The sequence below is a fragment of the Grammomys surdaster genome, unplaced genomic scaffold, assembly GCF_004785775.1.
Source record: "Grammomys surdaster isolate TR1022 unplaced genomic scaffold, NIH_TR_1.0 126059, whole genome shotgun sequence".
NCBI lineage: Eukaryota > Metazoa > Chordata > Mammalia > Rodentia > Muridae > Grammomys > Grammomys surdaster.
This window is the reverse complement of record NW_021620869.1, coordinates 6,918,281-6,943,922: the sequence shown is the minus strand read 5'-3', so window position 1 is coordinate 6,943,922 and position 25,642 is coordinate 6,918,281. Positions and strand designations below refer to the sequence as shown.

Genomic DNA, 25,642 nt, shown 5'->3' with positions numbered 1-25,642 from the left:
CTCTGACACGTCCCCATGTTTGAGAACCACTGCCCCCTGCTGTCTAGTGTGGAGCCAATGGGAGGCACACACATACTTAGAACAAAATGCAAGATAGTAGCTATAATGAACACATGCTTTGAGAACAGTGGAGAAAATGTAGTTACCATTCTCCCCAGATGAACCTCTTACCTGTTGATCCCAGAGAGATCTAAAGAGTCAGGGATCCCCGAAGAGGATAGGAACTCCACAGAGATAGCAACAGAGTCAACTAACCTGGACCCTTGGGGTGGGGGGTGGCTCTCAGAGCCTGAACCACCAACCAAAGAACATACACCGTGCTGGACCTCAACCTCCCTGCTCATATGTGGGAGATGTGCAGCTTGACCTTCGTGTGGGTCCTGAATAACTGGAATGGGTGAGGGCTCCACCAAAAGCTGTTGCCTGTTCTTGGGCTATAAGCTGAGCTCCTTTGTCTGACCTCAATGGGAGAGGAAGTGCCTAGCCTTCCAGAGACTTGAAGTGCCAGGGTTGGGGGATACCCAGGAGGTGGCCCATCCACTCAGAGGAAAAGGGGAGGGGGATGGTGGGAAGGATTGTGGGAGGGAGTAACTGGGAGGGGGCCAGTGAGCAGGATGTAATGTGAATTAAGTAAAAACAAAAAAAAAAAGTAAATAATAATAAAAAAAATCCCTTAACAATTTCCTCTAGGCAATATGTGAATCTAAATAAACAGCATCAGGCAGATACAAAAGCACTGGTGCTGCCATGGGGGGGGGGCAGACAAAGAACGGAAGGAGTGAAGGAGGCTGCTGGTGGTGAGGAGTTATGGGTTCAATGGCCCCAGAGAGCCTGGGTTCCTGGGAATAGATGCCATGGGTTTCTGCAGGAGATTTTCCTGTTGTCAGACCTTGTACTTTCCACTTGTAATGTTTAAAATAAAATCGCCATGATCCTTTGGATCAGCAAGTGTTGGCAGTGAAACTAACTTGTAATAAATACCATGGCAGCCATATAATACACCTAAGAGTTGATACAGAGCAAACCTACTGGTTTGTGGCTAAAGCAAGCATTGATAATTGTTTTCTTTAGACTCTTAGAAAAACTAGACATTGTGGCTTCTGGCTGTAATCTCAGCCTTTGGGAGGCTGATAAAAGAGAATTGCCATGAATCCAAAGTGAGTGTGGATTAAGTGGTGAGTTTCGGGTCAGACTGAGATACCAAGTTAAGACCCTGTCTAAAAGTAAATAAGAATCAAAGGATTCTTGGCAAAGCTCAGCAGGACCATTTTTACCAGACACTCAAGATGCATTGACACAGGTAGCCAGAACCTAGTGCTCCAGTGACTTGCTGCTGTGTCACACTCCAGATCTTTGCTAGTTTGTGACTTGATGGGTTCCATATTGGCAATTGTCTGAGAACTCTGCCACTGTGGGGAAGGCTAGAGTTTACCTAGGAAGGGCGGCCAAGCCCATGATGTGGACAGGCAGCATTGACAGCTGTCTCACAGTATCTACTGTAGACTCTCACTGGTGGCTCCTCCTCCCTGACACTCTTTTTGCCAGAGTCAGTTCCTGACCCATGCCATGCTTAAGTGGGCCTGCTATCTCTACATAAGTATTTTCACATTCAAAGTACATTCCCGAATTCAAAGGCTCCACTCTGCTGCTTTCCCATCTAGACGCTGAAAGATGAGTTTTACTGTCAAAGTTGGGTGGAGGGAGAAGCTGAAGACACTAGGATTTTGTGGCTGGAATGCAGAGATACCTTGTGTTCTCTTTATTGGTCTTGTGGTGTGAGCCCTCTCCTGCTCTTTCTCTTTAGTCTGCCGACCTTCAGGAAGTCATGTTCACGGCCCTCATAAAGGACAGGCCCAAGTTTGTCCGCCTCTTTCTGGAGAATGGCCTGAACCTACAGAAGTTTCTCACCAATGAAGTCCTCACGGAGCTCTTCTCCACCCACTTCAGCACCCTAGTGTACCGGAACCTGCAGATCGCCAAGAACTCCTACAATGATGCACTCCTCACCTTTGTTTGGAAGTTGGTGGCAAACTTCCGTAGAAGCTTCTGGAAAGAAGACAGAAGCAGCAGGGAGGACTTGGATGTGGAACTCCATGTATGTAACAGTGAGGCTATCTATTTGAATTCAGTTCTCTGCTTACAAATTTCCTACTCCCAGGATTCAGTTCTCTGCTTCATATTTCCCACTACCAAAATTTAGTTCTCAGCTTCATATTTCCTACCCAGATTTCAGTTCTCTGCCTCCATCTTTCCTATTCCCAGAATTCAGTTCTCTGCCTCCATCTTTCCTATTCCCAGAACTCAGTTCTCTGCCTCCATCTTTCCTATTCCCAGAATTCAGTTCTCTGCCTCCATTTTTCCTGTTCCCTTCCTCATTGCCATAAAGCAGCTAGTAGGGTGATATGCATATTCTTTACCATCTTTCCTAAAAAATGTATTAAAGGCAGTGGGAAAGTTTCCTGATGTCTTGCTCTAGCCCCTGGCTGTGGCTTAGTTACATCATTTCTAGATCACAAGGCTTATGTGACACACTTTCTAAGGCTGTTTGATGGGGACAAGACTAACAGATGGCTTCCTGCTCATATGCCAGCCTGTTTATGAAAATAGCTCCCTGGTGCGCAGGTGAAAGAGTGAAGGACTGCCAGTAATTCTTCTGTAAAGAAATGGAGTAGTGGATATTTCCATTAGAATAGATGCGAATCCCCTGGGATTCAGTTTTTAGTCCAGGCGGGTCTGGTTCCACCAACAGCATCAGCATTTATCATCAGCATTTGCTCTGGTTGGAGTCCAGCGCTGTGTGAGTGCCCCAGTTTCTCCTCCTTTAGAGGAGACAGCTCAGAGGCACAGTGAAATGAGCCTCTGCTCGCACACCATGGCTACCTGCTTGGTGGTGTGCCTCCTAGTGGCCTCTTTCTTTTCTGAGTTCATTACCTCACCCTCTTAAATAAAATACTTTCTCAAATTCTTATCTCAAGAGTTCTTCTGGGGGACCCCAAACTGGATCATTATGACTTGTAACTCTGAGATTTTCAAGTGTGTGTGTCTGTGTGTGTCTGTGTGTCTGTGTGCACATGAGCTCAGTGGGTGGTTGAATTGAAAGTGTGGATCTTCTATTTGACATTTGTTTATGTTAAAATTTTTGAAACACAGCACCTAACTAGGTCTCATATGTGCAGTTGAGAGTTTGGTAAAGTCAACAAGGGAGCTGATGGGCGCACATAGTCACTTTCCATGGAAAAGGTTCCTCGGAAGATACAGAATCTTAAATATGAACTGGGACTCCAATCTTTGAATAACAGTCCAAAGAAATAAGCACATTTTCGCATGGTGACCATTAGACAGAAGCCACAGGAAGGTTAAGTTTAATCTGAATGCTTTTCGTTTCCTAGCTGAGAGACTGATCTACAAGATGGAGAGGAAGGGCAGTCTCCATGGCATAGCCGGAGTCATTCAGTCTTTAAAGTGCTCTCAGCAATCTCCCTCTTTACCCCTTCCCATACAGTTGTAGTTTGCCTTTTATGATAGATGAAAGATTTCCTGTCAAATCACACCACCTACTGAGAGCTGCATGGAGCAATGAGAATCAGACCACCGAGCTGCTAAAACAGACTCAGCCCCAAGCCTCAGAGGTCTCCAAAGCCAGTTTCTCAGGCTTCCTGGCCACCCCATTTCACTGTTAGAATGATGTACCTAAAGTGGGTTACATTTGCATGTGGTGACCCGGTGTTCTGACCCCTGGCAGGATGCATCTCTCACCACCCGGCACCCGCTGCAAGCTCTCTTCATCTGGGCCATTCTTCAGAACAAGAAGGAACTCTCCAAGGTCATTTGGGAACAGGTAAATGTCCAGGCCCATACTGAATTGGGGCCAAATACATGCCGTGCTGTAGGAGTCTGGTCTAACCTATACTCATATGCCTAATTTAGAATTTGGGGACATCTGGTGCTTAGGACCAAGGCTGTGCTCCAGTTTGGATGTCCTTGGGGGTATCCCTAGGATGGGTGAACCCCAGAAAGGAGTCATGTGGGGGTCCTCCTGCTCCCAGGTACCTGTGACAATTTTTCCCCCAAGCATAAGAAGTATATTGAAGTTTAACTTAAGAAAAATTCTAAGCCATTATCTCATTTGTATAAAGTCTAAGGTTTGGTCCCCAGCACTGAATTATAAGATTAAAATAAAAATAACATTTTCTAGCTTTATTTCATTGTGGACCAGGAGGTGGAGGGGCCTGTAAGAATTTCTGCTTTGAAATATTTATTGAGAATTTTCTTGGTGGTTTACTATATTGCTATTTCTTTAAATGAATCTATGGACACCTATGCTTCTGTCTTCACTTCAGCCCTTGGCTGCTGGATTCACACAGCCTTAGACAGCTCAGGCCTTCTGGTGTTCTCATTCTCTTTCTCCCTGTGTCCTGGCTGTTACAGGATGATAATGTTGAAATAGTGGGTCAGCCAGGTGTCCTGCTATTAGAGGCTTAATGCTTTGCAATATTTATCCAAGTATTTTCTTTTTATATGCTGATTCCTCATACAAGACCATGAAGAGTTAGTTTACTGAGGTCCGAGTCTGCTCCAAGCTCATTACAGACTTGACTGAATCATCATGAATAGTAGTAGACTTTGCCATTTCCTGCTTGTCTACACTTTTCAAAAGTTAACGTTGATGTTAGCACTTCAAGGGATTACAAATTAATCAATATCTTCCCACCCTGCCCCCTAAAAGACCAAAGGCTGTACTCTGGCAGCCTTGGGGGCCAGCAAGCTTCTGAAGACGTTGGCCAAAGTTAAGAACGATATCAACGCTGCTGGAGAATCGGAGGAACTGGCCAATGAGTATGAGACCCGAGCAGTGGGTGAGTGCACTGGAGTGTATGCCAAGATATCTCACCTAGAAGGCTTGGAGTGGGGGGAGGGTAGGAGGGGCTATTTTAGGTAAGGAGATCAAGCCAGTTCAGTCAATCAACAGTGTCTCAAGTGAGGGAGTGAGGATTGAACAAGAAGAAAAACAATTAGACAAAATTATAACATGACTCCAGCCAGAACACTGAGGCTGAAGCAGCTTTATTTTTCTCCAGCCTGCTTTTATATCATTCCAGATATATATCTCTATCTCTATACATATATATATATATATATATATATATATATACATATACATATACATATACATATACATATACATATACATATACATATAGATAGATAGATAGATAGATAGATAGATAGATAGATAAACCATGGTCAGTTCTTAGATCAAAGACAAAGTAATCAAGCGTAGTAGTAGACAAGGAGATCACACAGGAAAGGAATCAAGCAGAGTAGTGAGCAAAAGGATCACAGAAGGTAATAGCTAAGTAAAGTCTTAAGCAAAGAGATCACATAAGGTAGTAATTCAGCAAAGCAGTAACCAAAGCCCTGTGGTCACTATTTCTAATATTCTTATCTGAGCCTACTTCCTTGTCCGAGCCCAATGACAAATGACAAATTCCTAGAAGTGGCACCAAGAAGCTCTCAACAAGGAGAGGTAGAGAGAGGATCAGAGAAGGGAGGGGGTCGTGCCAGGTGTTGAAGGCAGCTGATTTCCATAAGCATTTATCACCACCCTCTGCATTAAAGGGCCTCACTGACTATGTGTGTCTAAAGAAACATCCATATAGTAAGGCTCGCGTTTGGACAGCTTTCTCTATGCTTCTGTCTGTCTGGATCCTCATGCCCAATCTGTTCAGGTTTTGACCGAGAATAGGCAGGGCACATTTCGTGTCTGCCAGCTGAGCCCAGCTCTCCCCTCCCTGATGATACAGAGTTGTTCACTGAGTGTTACAGCAGCGATGAAGATTTGGCAGAACAGTTACTGGTCTATTCCTGTGAAGCCTGGGGTGGGAGCAACTGTCTGGAGCTGGCGGTGGAGGCTACAGACCAGCATTTCATTGCTCAGCCTGGGGTCCAGGTAAGAAAAAGCCAGGCCCTGAAAAAATGTACCCAGAAATGGGCTACCAGAAAATGGGCATTTAAAAAACGACATTAAAAGTCTATTTTTCTCATCCTGTATAAAAAAACATTGAGGGAGTACCTGGGTGACAACGTGAAAGATATAATCTTTTGTGGAAAATCTTACCTCAAGAGATGATACAGGAATGTATCAGTCAACGTGTTCCATGACTGTAATAAAATGCCTGAGGCAATCAACATAAAAAGAGAAAAGGTTTATTTTGACTCGCAGTGTTTGGAGGTTTTAGTTTATGGTTGGTTGTGTCCCTTGCTTCTGGGTTCATAATGAGGCAGGACATTACAGCCAGAGCATGTGGTAGAGGTAGACACTTACCTCATGACAGCCAAGAAGCAAATACTGAGAAAGAGGAGGAACCAAAGTCCCTTCAACGGTGTAACCCACAATGGTCTAAAACTTTCCCCTAGGCTTCAGCCTCTTAAAGACTGCACTACCTTCCAAAGTGTCATACTGAAAACTATGTCTTTAGGGTATGGACCTTTGGAAAATATTTAAGACCCAAATCACAGTGTGATGCCTGCCTTTGCCCACTTGATATACTATATAATCACCTAGGAAGAGTCTTAGGGAAGGATTGCCTAGATCAGTTGGCCGGTTCAGTGTGTCTGGGTGGTTTGACTGCCCTGTGGGTGCCTTGATCGCCTTAGTTGGTGTGGGAAGACTCATCCCACTATGGGTGGCGCTATTCCCTGGTTTTGGACCCTGGGCTGCATAAGAGTAGAGAAAGCTAGTTGAACACAAAGCATGAATTCACTTCTCTGCTTTTGATTGAGGATATGACATGACTTCAAATTCCTGCCTTGACTTCCCTGCTGCGATGAACCATAACACGGAGCTGAGAGATGAAATAAGCCCATCTCCTCAAAGATGCTTTTTGTTAAGTTATTTTATCACAGTGACAGAAATGAAACCAAGATACATAGCAAGGAGAAAGAATTGTTTGGGCTTCCACAAAGCAAATAATACATTATAATGCTGTCTCTGGGTCCTCTGCCTGGGTCTTGGTCTACTGAAGTATGCATGAGATGATGAACCTCAGTTTCTCATCTGTGAAGAGGGCATAGTTGTCTATATTAGCTATCTTTCTGTTTATATTAGTTATCTTAAGTTACCTGACAGAGGCAACTTAAGGGAAAACAGATGTAGTTGGGCTCACAGTTTTAGCCCAACACAGAAGAGTTCATGGTGGTTACGTTACTCACTCCTGGTGGATTAGAAAGCAGAAAATGGGACTAGAAATAGGGTTACTCTAGGGGGCCCACCCTCAGTGTGCTCAACCCTACTAGCAAGACTCGAGAATCCCCCAAAACAGCACCACAGCTAGGGATGAGGTGTTCAACCCAGGAGCCTGTTCAAGCAGCAGTAATGGTGGTTGTCAGAGAGTTGCCATGGTGATGCCATTAAATTCTATAAGAAACGAGAAGTCAGCAGAGTCAGCTGCTTCCACCACAGTCATTATGAGTGATGGAGAAATCATGAGATGGATGAAGCTCATCCTGAGGCAAGTTTAGCAAGCAGCAGCTTATAACTGTGTTCACAGTCACACTGGGGTGTTTGAGTCTAATCAGGTAGAGAGAGGCAGATGAGCCATGCCGGCTGGTTACATGCTTTATCTGCACCGTGCATGTGGAAGTGGCCTTCATTCACTGTATTATGAGGACTCGGTGTTCAGAGAGGTTCTAGAATATTTTCCATGCTTGCTTGTTAGGAAGTTGTAGCACTGGGATTTAATCCTCTGCAGATTTTCTCTTACTTCACACTTTGTGTTATACCAGGCGGCCAGTAAACAGACCTCAGACGAGGAGGTGGGGTTAGTGTAAGCAGTTTGCTCTGGAGGTGAGCTGGAGGTGATTAGCAGGCAGTGAGCTGTGGGAGGAAGGAGAAGACATATTATGATAAGAGGGGTGGGTGGTGTCCCTGGGAGTTCTTGGGAGCCTCTGGGTCCCTTGTAGAGCGTGCAAGCTCTGGGTATTAACAGCTGCAACATTGCTACTTCCTGGGTGCTCTTTCTGTGGTCCAGCTTGCCCCTCCTTGGCCAAGCAGACATCTGTGGAGCAGCCCCAAGAGGACATAGCAGGGCGCACAGAAGAAGAACTTGGCGCTTGTCATCCTTCTAATAGAGGAGGAGGTGCAGAACTGTGGGCATAGTACACCAGTCTCAGTCTTAGTGGACCTCAGCTTTCTCTTACTCTGCCCTCTTCATTCCAAACCCACTTTGGATGGCTTTTCCCTCCAGCTGTGAGGTTTATTGTTCTGTTTGTTTGTTTTGGTGTAGTCAGGCCCCTGTCTATCTTTTGGTAGCAATGTGATGTTTCCTGTCTCTGCCATTATGGAAACCCTTTCTGTCCCACCTTTTTGGGGCTGGGGCAGAGAGTTGGGGATTGTCTTTGTGCATTCCATCTTGGTTTTACTTCAGCCCTTCCTCTCCCGACATCCTTTTAGTTTCCAATTAAAAGTGCCCCACCCACCTCCAGCCCAGAGCCCTGAGGGCTCAGCAGATTGCATTGGCCCTGCCTTTGAACTTAGCATCCCCCTAAGAGGAGGGGCCTTGAAACATGCTTGTTTAAGCTGTAAGCTTACACAGATAAAAACCATAATAGTTAAAAATTCATAGGTTTGGTGTATTTTCACTCACATAACCATCTCTCTTAAAGCTCATGGAACTGAACTTAGAAAAAAAAGACTTAAAACTCAAACAGAATTTTAAGCTGTTTCTTCATGCGTTAAATCCAGACAATATCTGCAAGATTAAAGACATGGATGTAGCGGTTAGATATCTCGGGAGTGTGCAGGGCTGAGAAGAAAGACTTTGTCCTGTCCTCCATATACTTACATTAATAAAGACTTGTACTCTCTGTCTCTGTTTCCTTCCTTCTAGAATTTCCTTTCTAAGCAATGGTATGGAGAGATTTCCCGAGACACGAAGAACTGGAAGATTATCCTGTGTCTATTCATCATCCCCCTGGTGGGCTGTGGCCTCGTATCATTTAGGTGTGGACTGGGGCATCTAATCTTGTGTGTGAGCATCTGTGTAAATGGAGTGTTCACTGTGGCATCTGTGAGCTTAGTCCAGCATCTTCCCTGGCTTTTCCTGGCTTGGGTTTCTAGCAGGTGGTCTTGAGGTTGTCTTCAGTATTTGAGGCTGAATATGGATTCTCTGATCACAAAAGGGGAGGGTGCTGAGTTTTGGCTGTGTCAGCCTTGGGATTCAGTTTTGTCCTGTCTGTTCCTTGTCTATGTTAGGAAGCGAGCCATGGTCCGTCCTCCTCTCCTCTCTCTCTCTTTCTGTGTCTCTATGTGTGTGTGTGCTTGTACAAGTGCATGTGTGAGTGTGTGAATACGATGTGAGTGACTGTGCATGTGAATATGTATTATTAGAATGTGTTTATGTGCATATGTACGTCTGTGTGAGTGTGCATGCGTGTATGTGTGAGTACGCAAGTATGTGTGTTTGTGATGTGTATTTGTGACTGTGTCAGTGTGCATAAATGTATCTAAGCGTGTGAGAGAGTGCATGTGTGTCAGTGTGTACCAGTGTATGTGAGTGTATGTGACACTGCCTTGCCTCTGCCTCTGTCTAGGAAGAAGCCCATTGACAAGCACAAGAAGCTGCTCTGGTACTACGTGGCCTTCTTCACTTCGCCCTTCGTGGTTTTCTCCTGGAATGTGGTCTTCTATATCGCCTTCCTCCTGCTGTTTGCCTATGTGCTGCTCATGGACTTCCACTCAGTGCCGCACACACCCGAGCTGATCCTCTATGCCCTGGTCTTTGTCCTCTTCTGTGATGAAGTGAGGCAGGTAGGCAAGTGCAGCTCTTTCCAGAGAGATGTAGATAAAAGTCTGCTCATCCCAGACAGGATACTGATTCCACACAGGGCTAGTTTATGGAGCCGGTGAGTTTACTGGGATAACTGACAAGAGAGAGGGTGACCCAAAGGCACCTACATCATCAAAAGTCCACCCAAACGACTCTTGAAAGCCAAATCACAGGAACTCAAAGCCCAATTTGTGAACAGATTTCTCCACCAAAGAGTCCCCTGTCTCCAGCAATGGTTGATCGTGCAGTTTCCTGGGATGTGCATATTTTGGGATATTTGCTTCACCGTTGAGTCCAAACTCTATCCCAGGCCCCATAGAGCAGGTGCTTACTGAGGTAGCAGATGTTGAGGAAATTCATGTTGTTGCTGAAGGAGGTGTTGTCCTGACCCATGGTGGAAAGTGTCTCAGCAAGTCCATTCAGACTCGTCTGTCACTCTCTTGTCTCTTCAGGACCTGAACCTTAAAATACACCCATTTAGCAAGCATTTGCTAGGTACACAACTCCTGGGGTAATCCCAGTTTAAAAAGTATAAGGCCCAGTGATGGAAGAGATCTGAAGGGGAAACACACTGCCTTTGTCCTCGTAGGGCCCCAACTAGTCTAAGAACACCGAGTTGGCTTATGTTGTCATGCCAACTCTCTCTGATAGACCTTTATGTGCAGTCTCTGGGACTCTTGGGTTGTGAGGGATTCTAGGGTCCTGTCTGTCTATTCTTAGCATGGACATGTCTTAATCAGTTAATGATGCCTGCTGTCGATGTGAGGGCTGGGAGGGGTTTTGATACCAGTGCCCTACATTACTGTCTTTGTGACTAGTAGGTAAGTGATGTGGAAGATGATGGAATGTCAGCGGAGGTTGAGGAAGAAAGTCCCCCAAACACACAGGATGGCTCTAGTACCAGTGTATTGACTGTAGTTCTGGAAGACAGGAGTCCGACGTGAAGGTGTGGGTTGGGTTGGACCCATACAGCACTGTGAAGGAGACTGTTTTGCTGTGCTGTTCCCTGGCCTCTGAAAGTTTTCTGGCCATCTTTGTCACTCTGTGCCTGACGGATGTGACACTCTGAGCCCTGGTCTCATGTCCATATGGTGCCCTCTCTATGTGCAGGTGTGTCCTCATTTCTCTGTTTCCTGGGGACAACAGTCATGTGGGATCAGGACTCCGTCTCGACCTGTCAGCTCCATCTGCAGTGGCCTGATTTCCGAACAAGGTCACATTCCCAGGTAGAGGGCTGAGGACTTAAGTCTAAAGGTACAGCTCAGTCCCAGCACTTCCATATGGCCTCTCTCCCTGTGGCCAGCCTTTACCTCCAAGTTTTCCTTCTGGCTTGTGATGTGTCTCTAGCAGAGCAGAGCTGAGGTATTCTGTGTATGATGGGCAGAGCCAGGAGGACTCTTAGCATTCAGGGAAGAACTACTGGGCCAGAGGGTCAGTTGACTCACGGCTGATAGGAGATTAAGTCATGAGGATCGGATGGAGAGGGCTGAAAGTGACAGAGAAGGAAGTAGACAGGGAGAAGGAGGAATAATCCAGTAGGAGTTGCAAATACACGGTGTGCAGTAATTCTGTTTCTTTGTGCTTCCCCTTTCTGGGTGCATTTTCTACAGAAGAAATCCTGAAGAGAAGCAGAAACCTGGATCAGGTTGTCTCCTCTTGTACTGGCTCCATCGTGGAGTCCTCTGAGCTCCCTAGGTCCTGACGCATGTCCTGGTGGTGCACAGAACAGCATCAAACAGTGTGATCTGCTTTAGATGTTCAGTTGCTGTGCATATCTAGAGCCAGAGCTGCTATTGTCATGTTGTTGAGAATGCGTGTTCTTAATACAGGAAGGGGCAAGCAGGGTGCTTGTAAGTCACTCCTGAGGGCCACCACGTTTATGGGACCACTGAAGCCAGAGATGAGGAGACATACAGAGGGACCCTGCCCTCTCTTTTTTTCTGAGCAGGTGGCAGACCACAGCTGTGAGGATCTGTCACTAGAGGGTGCTGTTTCCCTTTGTTTCTGCAGAGTCAGTCTTTGTATTCCTCAACTGGGTTGTTTCCTTCAAGGGAAGGCTCTGCAGGCCTGTGCAGAATCACAGTTGTTAGGGGAAACCCATAAACAGGACATTGCCTGTTTTAGATTGTGCCTGGGACTCAGAAACTCATGTTTTCAGTAAGGAGTGCCATCCCTTGCCCAGAGGAAGGATGCTCACAGCTAATTTGGGACTTCTGACCTCTCCAGTCCCCAGTGCTGATACACTTGTTACTGACTCCTAGTGGAACTAAGCTGGCACTGTGGATGTTTGTTTATAGTGTGGTAAGTTCCACCCTGCCTTCTCTGAAAGCTCCTTCAGTTCTGAAGCCGGCACAGTGGGGAGGAGATGGTGAATATGTCCTGGTATTTCATGGACACAGCTTAGCTTTGCACTGTCCCCCTTAAGCAAGAGGTTTCTCTTCATTGAGAACAAAACAACTCAAAACAAAAGCCTGAAATCCTTTTGCCCTGTAGCGCCATTTCTTGTGGCCCAGGGCTCATTTGTCAATTATTCCTGTAATACGGTCAGGCTTCTGAAGTCACTCAGGCGAGGATGGGCTGGGGTTGTACAGATTGGTATGTACCAGCCTCCCAGCAGGAATGAAAAAGAGAACAGGTGGGCAGGGCCTGTGCCAGCCACTCTCACCTTCTGAAGCATGGCATAGCGAATGGGTTTTGTTGCCCTGGGGATCAGCACTGACCAGGTAAATGGATGCTCCTGTGTTCTCCCCAGTGTTCTAACCGTGAGCCTGTCTCCTCGAAGTGGAGCATGGTCTGACCCAGGCTGCCCAGACCCGGGGGACTTCACTGTTCCACTGTCATCTGGCAGTGTTCTCCTCCTTTGGCTACTCAAGCTGTACACCCTGCATCCCATCTTGCAGGATTTCAGTGGATCTGAGAAACTCACTATTTCCAGGGAGGGGATCTAAGCCATCCTGTTTAGGCTTTGGGGTCAGAGACAGAGAAGGCCATAGGATATATGGGTCATGAAAAGACTTGGTGGGTGAGTTCATAGGAAAACACAGACATGAACATGAGACTCAGAATCATACCCTACTGATTCTACTGTTCCCTGTTTTGAGGTGACCCTGGGGTCTGGTCCTCAGGCTTTTAGTAGCTAGATTCTGAGCAAGTAGGCAAATGAAAAGGTTACACAGCAAGATTGACATTCTTAAAATCCAAAGTGTGGAGCCTATCTTACTTAGGGTTTCATTGCTGAGAACAGATACCAAGGCAACTCTTATGAAGATAACATTTAATTGGGGCTGGCTTACAGGTTCAGAGGTTCAGTCCATCATCATCTGTAACTGCCGTTTCTTTTGTAACGGCCGTCAGGTTCTGTTACTTTGTAAAGGCCGGCCGGTTCTGCTGCTCCGGTCGGCAGGTCAGGGTCTAGCAAGAGAGAAAGTGGGGACGGAGGAAGGGGAAAAAAGGGGCGAGAGACGCAAAAGATAGATACAAGCCAGAGTCCGGTGGAGTCTCTTCAAGTCTTCTTTATTCTCCTACTTTCTATCTCTACCTCCTACTTTCTATCTCTACCTCTACTCCTCCTTTCTACCTCTTACTTCTTACTACTTACTACCTCCTACTTTCTACCTCCTCCTCCTCACTCCTCTACTTCTCTACTCCCCTATAGAAGGGAAATCCTGGGTATTTATACCCTTTACCACGTGACTTGCCCTCGTGGACAATTTCAACTGAAGCCACTACGTCACGTGCCTTGTAGCCATGGATACCAGGAGCACCTGGCAGCTGGGGGCACTAAACAGTGTAACAAGATATTTATCAGAGTGCGCTCAGCTATTGCAGGCTGTTGAAACAAGTCTCTTGTCAGGGTATATGGCTCGAGATGGCTGTAAAGATGATAGCCACTTTCGGCTAAGAGTCGGCTCCCAACAATCATCAAGGCGGGAGCATGGCAGTATCCAGGCAGGCATGGTGCAGGAGGAGCTGAGAGTTTTACATCTTCATCTGAAGGCTGATAGGAGAAGACTGGCTTCCATGTGGTTAGGAGGAAGGTTTCATTGCCCATCCCCACAGTGACACACCTACTCCAACAAGGCCACACCTCCTCATAGTGCCAATCCCTGGGCCAAACATATTCAAACCACCACAGAGCCCAATTAATAATCTTTCTTCCCTGTATACATTTTTAAAAGATTTCACTAATCAATTTGTTCTGTTGTATGTGCCAGAAATAATATATTTACAGTAATTCACAACTCTATGGTGATGACATCTGGGTGACACTTTGTGCAGGGCGCAGTCTACACCGCTGTCCATGGTCACCTGGATGTTCCCTGGTTTCCCACACAGGTCACATTCATTCCCTGTGGCTTCATTTTTAAAGGATGGGAGAACACAGCCCCATTTTTTTTGACTCTGATAGCTGCACATATCTAAGGGCAGCTATCTTTCTGGTCCTCTTGGATCAGTGGGGTTCTAGTAGGGCTCGCTTGACACAAACAGTCTCAGAAGTGCCCTGGGAAAAAACGAGTAGACATTTACAAGTCTGGAAGAGACTGGTGTTCATGATGCCCATTGCTCTGTCTGTCTGTTTCTTGCTGCAGTGGTACATGAATGGAGTGAATTATTTCACGGACCTATGGAATGTTATGGACACACTGGGACTCTTCTACTTCATAGCGGGTATTGTATTCCGGTAAGTGGCTCTTCCCACTTTCCCAGCATCAGGCATTTTTGCACAAACGATGGAGAAAAAAATTTGGGACACCTCAAGTCCATGGATAGGCCTGGCCCATGACTTCATGCCCCATCAGAGATGATCGTAAGAGGCCGTTGCCTCTGCTCTGTGGAGGCACAACTTGGCCACCATAAGCTTCTCCCCATTCTAGGTTCTTTACAATTTCTTTATTTTGTTTTTCAGACAGGGTATTTTTTGGGGGGGTATAATTACAATCCAAGGAGAAGTCATTGGAAATGTTTAGTGTCCTCCAATGTGAGTTCATTTTGGCACACTTAATTGAAGGGGCAAGTGACCTTGGCCAGCATGCTGGACCTGCAATCACTCTTCCAGATACCAGTGTATCCCTCCAGCCTCAGAGCTACAGTGTGTGAGAAGACAACTAAGTCTAAAATGATCACCAAAGGCCAACAGTGATCTAGGGGGGCAACTTAGGCAGCAAAGTACCCATCACGCTGGCATGAGGATTGTGTTCACACCCACAGAACCCGGGGAAAGGCAGAGGGTAGCCACACATACCATTTCCCAAACCCAGGCCTGGGGTAAGACAGGCAGGTCAGGGGGCTCACTAGCTGAATCAGTGAGCTCTGGGTTCAATGCAGAACCCTGACTCAAAAATGAAGACAGAGAGCAATGGAGTTAGATACCCAATGACTGCCTCTGGCCTCCACAAACATGTGTGTGTGTACACAAGAATGGACACACACAGTCATACCACATTAAACGTGGAAATGTTGTGCCCTGTCCCACAAACTCTCCTTTTCTTTCCACAGGCTCCACTCTTCCAATAAAAGCTCACTGTACTCTGGGCGAGTCATTTTCTGTCTGGATTACATTATATTCACTCTACGGCTCATCCACATTTTCACCGTTAGCAGGAACTTGGGACCCAAGATTATAATGCTGCAGCGGATGGTGAGAGCCAGCAACCCTGGCGGGTGGCCTTCTCTTGTCATGCTTGCCTTGCTCAGAGTCCTTTGTCCACAGCATAGCTTGCGTTCAGTTGCTGGGGCTTCCTGAGAGTTCACACTTTACAGGATGCTTCCATTTGAGCCTGAACAGCTTGCTCAGAATGTATGTAGGGAGGGGTTTCATGCCATTCTTATGGATGGTTGTTCTAGTCCAAGGAGGTGAGCGTGGTTCTCTAGCAATAAGTGGTGAGTCAGATGCCTAGAGAGGATGGGACTCTGAATGTCACATCCTGCATGTGAGAGAAAGACCCCAGACTTGTTTTACATACAAGCCAGGAGGAAATCTCAGGCCGGGGATGTTGCTCCCCAGACCTGGTTCTGTCTGGAAATCAGATGGGCCACTGGATGAGCTCATGTGGACATCCCTTTCCAGCCCTGAGGTGGAATGTGTGGTTTTAATTCAAAGCATATCTGAGGCATCCAGTCACTATGATGTCAAGCTGTGTGTGCAAAACTCAGCAGATCAAAAAAAAAAAAAGAAGTAAATTGTTTGAGTCTTCCGAGGGATGCTTTTGTTTTCCTAAGAAGTAATTCTGCAGAAGTAATTTGGGGGTTGAAAGACAGCAAGTATCATCAGGTGTGGCTGGGGGGACTTCCTCCCACACAGAGGCCCTCTGTGTTTTGAGCTGGGACCTCACTCACAAGCTGCTATGTCTCAGCTGCTTGGAGATCTGCAAGCTAAGGTCCAAGAAACTGAGTTTGATTGTGGGGGACAGACATCTCCAAACCTACAGCTCATGGTAATCTATTTCTACATAAGTGGCTAGGGGCTGGGGAGGGAGCCCAGTGATAGAGCACTCAACCCCAGCAGTGCGATCACTCAATGTAAGAAAAGTAAGTAAATGGCCAAGCAGCTTGATGGCTTGAATCTTCTGGCTCCGGGAGCCTCTCTCTTCCTGTCTCTGTGGCTGGTTGGGAAGGGTCAGGCTGCGTAGCCAGCCACTGTGAGTGGTATGGTTCTAACTGTTCTGATCTCCTCCCTTGGCAGCTGATCGACGTGTTCTTCTTCCTATTTCTCTTTGCTGTGTGGATGGTGGCCTTCGGAGTGGCCAGACAGGGGATCCTTAGGCAAAATGAACAGCGCTGGAGGTGGATCTTCCGCTCTGTCATCTATGAGCCCTACCTGGCCATGTTTGGCCAGGTGCCCAGTGATGTGGATAGTAAGCCGGGCTCTGCTTGGGTAGAGGTGGACCTGGTGGTGATTGGGCTGACATTATGACTCCATCCTTAATCCTCCCTTCCCCCCTTCTCTCTCCTTCTAAATAATATCTTATTTTGTTCCCATTGCGATCTTTGAGTCTTTTGATTTTATTTATCAGTATTTTTTGACACAAGACCTCTAGCCCAGGCTGACCTCAATTTCCCTATGTAGTCAAGTATTACCGTCAATCCCTAACCCCCCTCCCCCTGCTGAGATTACAGGCATGTACCACCACCATGCCTGGTTAGTGTGGTGCTGAGGGTTGAACCTAGGGCTTCCTGCACATTCGACAAGCGCTCTACCAACTGAGCCACATCCCAAGTTTTGTAAAACATGGCAATTCTAAGTTACAGCTATGCCTCCTAGGTAGAACGGGATGGACCCTGCTGGTTCACACAGGAGTGTTGTGAGCTGTACTTCTCTATAGACCACAATGTTCAGGCCCCCATTTATTACTAAAGAACATGTGGGAGAATGACATAGAACCTTTGGTTGGAGTTTCCATCATTAGCCCACTGCCCAGCAGGCTATGAGACCAGTGGTGGCATGGTGGCTCTGTTGTACCCACACTGGGGCTGTAAAGGTCAGGTATGGGGCACAAGCCAATTCGTGTTTGGGGTGGATTGTGCAGAGGGACTTCAGGATGCTGACAGTAGTCCTGACTTCTCACCTCCCATCCTGCAAGCATAAATTACACTGAGCCAGGACTGGGCTTGGCAGGTGGCATTCACTCCCTATGGCTTTCCCTCCATCAGTGTCTGCTCCTCAGATGCTCTTCCAACTCTTATAAACAGGCCTTTTCCACACAGGGTTGAAAGGTCCTTGGGACTCTCTAGTTGGCACTGTGATTAATTTTATTTGAGGATAGCTCCTTATGCTGATGGGTCCAGACCAATGAAGAAGCAGAACTTGGGAGTGGTTGGGGGCAGGAGAGGGAGGGGCCGGGCCAGGCAGTCATGGTACACATACCATCTGAGTTCTTTCACATGCTATCCAACACAGCCCATTCTTCCTGTAGAGCGTGTTCCTGATGTCAGCACTGAGAGCAGGGCCTCTGGCTGGGTGCCTCTCCTCAGAATCTCGTGTCCTCTGCATCCTTTAGATGCATGCCACAGCCACAACACTCCTTCAGTGAAGAGTTGCTTTCCCATGCACTCCTCTAACAGTGCCCATGGCTTTCATTATGAACATAGTGATCCAGCCACACAGCACCACCCAGTTTACCCTCGAAGCCCTCTGTCTTCCTACCACAGGGCCTTGGCGTGTGCTGTTGCCACTGCTTTGAGCACCTGTCCCCTCCATGCGCTCTCATGGCTGTCTCTCACACATCCTTCTGTTTATCTCAGAGATGGTTTCTCTGTGGGAAGCTGTTTCTGAGTGTATCCAATGAAGATCACAGACCCAGTACACCTTGTCCACTTCCTTTTGGGACTCTGTGTGGGTTGAATCTTTAAGCTGACTGAGGAGGGTGGGTGCTTCTTGGAGCACAGAACGCATCTACCCTCCCTGTTCCAGTTTCTGTTGCTGTGATGAGATACACCAACCAAAGGAAACTCTTCTGGCTTATAATTCACCACTGAGAGATGGCAGGGCAGGAGCTTGAGGCAGAGCCCTGGAGGTGGGGCCCATAGGATGCTGCTTGCTAGCTGTCTCACTGGCTAGGTCTTACTCCTCCCCTCCTTCCTCTGCCTAGACATGGTACTCCCCATAGTGGCCTTGGCCCGCCCACATCAATCAAGACAATCTCTCCCAGACACGCCTATACTATTCTTGACACACGCCCCCCCGGCTACCCCACATTGAGACTCTGTCAGATGACTCTAGGCTTTGTCAAGTTGAGAACCAAAGCTAACTAGAATACTCTCCTCCTTTGATCTGGATCTTCTTGAAGTCCCTATATCCCAGTGGAAATAAACCACTCAGTAAACTGTCTGATAGGCAGGGGACTCTGAAGATTGTACCCAAGGCGTCAGATGACTCTGATCCCCTGGCCTGCCATGGTCCTTGCTCTCCCTAATGGGGTCTCAAGGGCCTCTTGGTTCTGTGCCCACAGGTACCACATATGACTTCTCCCACTGCACCTTCTCGGGAAATGAGTCCAAACCACTGTGCGTGGAGCTGGACGAGCACAACCTGCCCCGCTTCCCTGAGTGGATCACCATCCCGCTGGTGTGCATCTACATGCTCTCCACCAACATCCTTCTGGTCAACCTCCTGGTCGCCATGTTTGGGTATGTCCACGTCACACACGCATGGGCTTCCAGTCTGGGTTGTGCCTATGTCAGGCAAGCAAAAAGCATGTGGGCAGAGGTAATATCTACCTTGAGGAGCTGAGAGAGGAGGCAATTGGGAGCCTTGTGGTCTGCAGTGCTTGGGGGGTCTTAAAGGGACCATGTTAAAAACAACAATCCTATAGGATACTCTATAGGCCATCTTTTGACTTATTTGACACAGATGAGTGGTGTGACCAGCTCCATAAATCCATGTCCTAGTGTTGAGCACCATGTCATAGTTCTCTGAGAGCAACAGAACTAATTGCTCTTCTTGTTGCTGTTGCAAAGCACCTAACAAAAGCAATAGGAAAAAAAGATGAATTTATTTTGATTGTAGCCTGTGGGGTACTATTGTGGTGGGAAGTCATGGGGTTTGGGGTAGGTCACAGTGTGTCTGCAGTCAGGGAGCAGAGAGTGTGAATGTTGCTGCTCATCTTACTTTCTCCTCTTCCTTTTTTGTTCCATCCCATACCCCAACCTGTGAATTAGTCCTACTCATGTTCAGGTCTTCTTCCCAAGCCCCTGTTAAATCTCTCAGTAAGCATTGTCACAGACCTACTTAGACCTATGTCTCCTAGGTGATTCCCAAACCTATCAAGGTTGACTGTGTTAGCCCGATGACTGCAGTGCAAACCATCCCTGAGGTTCCTTGTTTGTTTGTTTTTTTTTAAGTAAGACAAACTTAATGCAAAATAATATACAATAACCAATAACACCTCAGATATAGAATCCAAAAGTCAAAGGTCCCAGGAACTTCCATCCATCCTGAACTCAGAGGAAGTAGATAGATATCAGAGGTTGTTTCTGGCACCATTTGGTCCTGGACTCTACTGGGAGACAGTTGGCAAGCTGCTCATGGAGCCTCTCACAGGCTTGCTTCTGTGGGTTTGCAGAGCTTCATTTTGTCCAAGCTGCACGCTGTTCAGCTGCAGAAGGACTCTCATTTTCACATAGTTTCCGGCAAGCATGAACGAGAGCCGAAGTGATCTAGAACAAATAGAATGACCTCAGTGTTTTTAGCTGTGAAGGGACTCGTTGATGGTTCCGTGTCACAAATGATTTAACAATCTGCTTAACGGTTCCACAACTTACCTATTTGGTCACAACGCATATAGCTGTTGCAATTTAAAGTTTGCCTTTAAATGGCAATGAATGATGGGGCCAATCCACACTCTGCAGACTGCTCATCTGGTCCTGATGGCCAGGTATGGTGTGGTTTCTTTCTGACTGTTAGTTCTGAGGTTAGTCTGAGAAGGACCGTAAGTGTTCCTCTGTTTGTCACAGCCTGAGTTGATTCTCTGTTTGAAGAACAATGTTACCTATGGCTCTTAGTGTAGTTCAGTAGCTTCTAGAATCTTCACGAGAAGATGCATAGCTGTTTTCATAACAGGCTTTTCAGTGCATGCTTTTGGATCATCTTCAAGGTGGGGAACTCTCTGAGTGACCATCTGCTAACACTTCCGGATCATTGTGATATAGGAGACTGATAAATTAGGAAGACTTAGCTCTATGGCATTTAACATAGTTGCAGAATTCTTGTGAAAAGGAAAGAAAAGGTTAGAAGACGTCAAGGTAATGCTATCTAAGCAACCAAGCATTGCAAATGACATCTGGAGCCACACAAATTGCCAACTCTGATTTAATGGCACACTGGATAACAGAGTCTCAAAAACTAACCTGTCACCTATGGTGTTTCCAAGATTACACACAGCCTGTTCACTGCTGTGGGTATGGCCAGATGCCAGCAGAGCACTGGTCAACTCAGGGGAGAACCCCACCACCAAGTAAGTCTGCAGAAGTTGTGGTCTGAATATGAACTGTCCTCTAGAAGCTCATGGGTTTGAACACTCACCCACCAGTTGGTGGCGCTATTTTGGGATGCTGTGGAATATTTAGTAAGGAAGGGCTCAGCTGAAAGTGAGTTCCTGGGGTCTCAGGTCTCAGCTCTTCTTCTGGTGCCAGTTTTTCTCCATCCCTCCCTTGTACCCTCTTTCCTACATCTCCTCTTTCTTGATCTGATTGATGTGAGCAAGCCACCAATGCTCCAGCTGTTCCAGCTGCTAGCTGCTCACACTGCCATGCCTTTTCTCCCATGATGAGCTGGACTGTGTCCCTTCAGACCATGAGTCAGAGTGAATCCTCCCTCCCTGAGCTTGCTTCTTGTCACATCACAGGGATTAGAACAAGGGCCAGCAGCAGCCTGTGTCCAGCATTGAGTTGTCAGTGGTCTCAGAATCTTTATGCTTTGAGCTGTCATGGCAGCTGCCTGTCATGGAAGGACCCTATCAAGATTACCGCCTGACATCTGTGCTGTGATCAGAAAATGAGGGAACCCAAGCTGTGCTCAAACTTTCCTGCTAAAGAGATACAGGCAAGGAAGACCTGGGTCTGTGTTCATGACTGTGTGTGCGTCCAGCTTACCTCAGTGTCTTCCTGGAGGACTCTTTGTACCCCACTCAGCTATCTCTCTACTCAGGGTTTCGGTGTGACTGTTCTTGGTGCCTTCCCCTGGGGCACCTCTTCCAGCAACCCTGGCTTACCCTCTTTTCACTGATCCCTGGCTAGGAGTTTAAGGGTAGCTAAGGCCCTACTGTGATCTGTGAGCCAGTTCTTCATATGCCATTTCTGATGAGTGCTAAGCTATCCAGAGATTGATTGCTCCCTGAGAAAATAGCCCTAGGATATCACCCCTGTCTGATGCCACATCATAGTACTTAGCACAAAGCTTATATACCCACAAGGGTGACCTCATTAGTTTCATTGCAAATGTGTCTGTGAGGATGGTCCTTAAGCACTGGGAGCTGACCTGATGATATTTCATAGAAAAGCAAGAGGCACTCACAAATCCATGACATCATCCACCCTAGTAGCAGGGAAGAAACTTAGACTCAGTAAGTGACTCTGGTTCCCTTTGACAGGTGTAAGTCCCTGAGGATGGCAAGCAGCTCTGACAAGGACTCACTGACCATGCAAATTTGTGTAGCTTCTAAGAGTCACCTTCTTGTACCCTAGGAATAATGCAAATTTCTTACCAATATGCAGAAAAGTAGATAGAACACAGTATTCCTCAGCCACAAACTAAAAGTTTGGTGTGACGCCACTGGTCCAAAGCAAGCTCTCAAAATGGAGTTTAAATTTTAAAGACAACAGTAGTGAATTGCATGTGGCCTGTCACCTAATGTGACACCTAATGCGGGGGCCCAGCCTTCTTGTGACTTTACAATGGAGAGACATGGACAGGTCCTGCTGTGAATGGAAGAAATGGCATTCCAATATTTAATACAGTGCTACATATTGTAATAAAATAAAAATAATCATCACATCAGGACTGGTGGAACATTCCTGTAAGCCCATCTACTTGGGAGGCTGAGGCAGGAGGATTTCAAGTTCAAGTCCTGCGTGTGGTTCAGTCTAGGCTGCATAACTCTATAGCATCACCATGTACTAAACTGAGTTGTTATCCAAAGGCAGGTGAATGAAATCACTGTGTCTTTTCCATTGGTTGTCACTGGTTCTGGGCTTGCTCCTCCCCGTATCTCCCATGTCATGATCATTATAATTATTTTCTTTTATGTTGTCAGTGGAAACCTTGCAGATCTTCTCTGATCTATCAAAGCCTCCTTCACTCCTTCCTGTCCCTATGTACATGGATATCAATACTTCTATTCAGCTTGTCATTAAGTCACTTAGTGGGTTTTATTATGGTCTGAACTGACACATCACACTATGTCTGTTTATGCTTAAGGTGTAACGTTGGGCAGCACATACACAATGTGTATCCAGCAAACTGCAAATGGCATCTCTATCTTCTCAGACCACCATCATCTCTTTGTGTTGGAAGTCTTGAGCTCCTCTAGTTATTTTACTAGAAAGATTTACTTTACACTAAACAACCGTATGTGTATATATCTGATGTGTGTGTGGTATATACACATGAGTGCAGGTACCCACCAAGGCTAGAAGAAGGACTCTAATTCCTTATAGCTGCAGTTACAGGCAATTGTGTGCTGCCCAAAGTGAATGATGGGGAGTGATCTTGGGTCCTCTCTAAGAGCAGTATATGCTTTTAAATACCGAGCCAACTCTTCAAAAGGGGACTAGGAAACAGGAAACATTTCAACATACATGCTGGGAAACCCAGAGCTCAAGAGCCAGGGCACAGACATAGTTCTGAGTAGATGTTATACTGGTGTACCTGGGAATGACGGGCCATTGGTCCTCTAAGACACACTGAAGGAGCTACTTGGGTAAAAATCTAGCTATAGCATTGAGAGATGGCTCAGCGTCTGAAAGATGCTCTCACGGAGAATCAGGGTTCAGTTCTCATCACCCACAGGGTGGCTTCCACGTCTCTGTAGCTCCAGTTCTGGGAAATCCAACACCTTCTGGCCACTGTGAGCTCCTGCACACAAACTTACGTTACACATAAACTCATGCAGGCTCACATCGTGCACTTGAAGTAAAAATAAGTAAATCTTTGAAAAGAGAATCTAGCTGAGAAGTCTACTTGGATTTTAATTTATTCTAAAACCTGCTGTTGTTTACACATCCATTTTTTTAAATAATTTTTTTCAGACTGTGTATTCTGATTTGATCACTCTTTTTATTTTGGGTTTTACTACCAAATGGTTTTCATTACTGAAGAGTTTTGTTTTTAAAGTCATTAAAACATCTGTTATACAAGTGCCCCCCCCCATTATTTTTGCTCAAAACTTTCCTGGCGTTTTGTGTATATTGGATTGTATGAAGGAGCCCAGGGCTTGTCTCGTGATTTTTTTTTCTTCTTTCTTCTTTTGAAAAAAAAATATCTCATGACTCTTTATGGAATTATTTAAGAGAAATCAGATTCATCGTCTCCAGAACAGTGGCATATTTGCAGTGTTCAGCTATCTGTAGTTACCAGCAGACTTCTGTGACTCTTTTTGCATGGGGCTTGCAGGGTTTTTATTATTTGCAGCCATTTATGGCTGTGAGCAAGTTTTCCTCTATGTTTTGGGGTTTGTTATTATTGTTGTTTGTTTGTTTTACAGTGGGTACCTTTTGCTCTGTAGGAAGGCTTTTAAGATTTACTTACTGTGTAACTAGTCTCCATCACAAGCGGTCTCCCTTCTCTTTATTACCTTGAGCATGGTCCCCAACCCCTTATTTGTCACGTCACTTTTTTTCTCTGCCTTGCTTTCTAACCAGTAAAGGATGTTTAGTGTTCCAGAAGACTCTCCTGTAACTATGGAAATACCTCCCTTTTGACCTGGAGTTATGATGCATCACACCAGCAACGGATTACAGCTCTGTTGTTAAGATCCCACCGCCCCCCTCTCTGTGGCCATGGCGTATCATCCCTTTAATACTTTAACTTCTGGATTTCATCTGTGACCAAGGCTGTTTGAATGCTGAACATCTGTTGCAGACTAGCAACATCTCCAGTCTCAGCAAGTTTCTTCCTCCAAGGGGCTTCTGTTTCCTCCCCTCCTCCTCAGCTCTGCAGAGGGTACTCAGTTGGTCCCATGAGATGACTGTCACTGTTGCTGTGCACCTCCAGCCCACTGAGATACTGGCAGGGACAATGACCTCCTAACAGGGTATTAGAGATGCGGTGTGATGGGGTGGGCTTTATGGTTGCTTAGAGGAGATGGGAAGAGGTCATCTGGAAGACTTTGAACACTGTCTGAGTTGGTGCAGGCAAGGCTAATCCAGTGGCCTGTCATCATGCCTGTGTCACTGAGAGGCATTTTCATGAAACAGTTGCAGAAGGCCTTTTCCTGCAGAATCTAGTCTCTTCTCTACAGAAATTAAGACTAACCTCTAAAAGCTATAAAACTTAGAGAGCTATGGAGGTAGCTCAGATGGTAAAGTGCTTGCTACACAAGCATGAAGACTTACGTTCAAGACCTATAACGTACCTTAAACAACCAGGCATGACAACACACTTGTTAATCCCAGTCCTGGGGAGATAGGGACATGCAGATCCTCATACTCAGTCAACCTAATGAGTTGCAGGCCAGTCAAAAGAAAATGGCGGACACAGAACAGTGCCCAAGGAACAACACCTGAGCTTGACTTATGACACACACACACACACACACACACACACACACACACACACGTAATTAATCTTGATAGAGCAACTTGATGCAATGCTCAGTTATCAGTCTCCCATGGAGAGCTTGCATATCTATCTGACTGAATTCGGAGCTGATTTAAAAGTAAATGGACAGTCTGGAAGTTGTCATGCAGTGAAGCTGGGCCTTGGTGTTTAGGTATTGGTGCCCAGTGATGACTAGCTCCTCAAGCTTTGGGAGCTGGGTGCAGGTTTTCACCAGTTATCAGGAGTGCTGCTCCCAGGGTTCATCTTGCCCATGAGGTACAGAAGGAATGTCTGTTCTGACAGGAGGGGCCTTGAAGTCTTGTTCCCGCTGAAGAAGAAACAAGACTGTGATTGGCAGGCCCTAACTATGTACTCCTGAGGCAGGGATTGCAGGCCTTCTCTTGAAGAACCTTCAGCTAAATGGACTCAAAACTGCTATGGCGCTGGCCTTTTCCTGGTCTAGACTCCTCTGTTTGTCCTAATCATTCTCAGGGCTGTGAAGAAATAAAGGAAGGCCTGCAAATGGCTTCGGCTTGTCAATTCTTGTAGTGTGTTTCATTGA

The 25,642-nt window shown here is 46.3% G+C and overlaps 1 protein-coding gene across 1 annotated transcript in view; it reads left to right on the top strand.

Moving 5' to 3' along the window:
- Trpm8 (transient receptor potential cation channel subfamily M member 8) overlaps positions 1–25,642 on the top strand; it is an 83,493-nt gene that overhangs the window by 39,328 nt on the left and 18,523 nt on the right. Inside the window, exons 12-21 of the mRNA XM_028755379.1 lie at positions 1,805–2,095; positions 3,743–3,838; positions 4,727–4,856; positions 5,805–5,950; positions 8,889–9,001; positions 9,592–9,808; positions 14,417–14,508; positions 15,324–15,465; positions 16,510–16,681; positions 18,776–18,953. Coding sequence (XP_028611212.1) covers positions 1,805–2,095; positions 3,743–3,838; positions 4,727–4,856; positions 5,805–5,950; positions 8,889–9,001; positions 9,592–9,808; positions 14,417–14,508; positions 15,324–15,465; positions 16,510–16,681; positions 18,776–18,953 — 1,577 coding nt within the window. The remainder of the gene's footprint in view (positions 1–1,804; positions 2,096–3,742; positions 3,839–4,726; positions 4,857–5,804; positions 5,951–8,888; positions 9,002–9,591; positions 9,809–14,416; positions 14,509–15,323; positions 15,466–16,509; positions 16,682–18,775; positions 18,954–25,642) is intronic.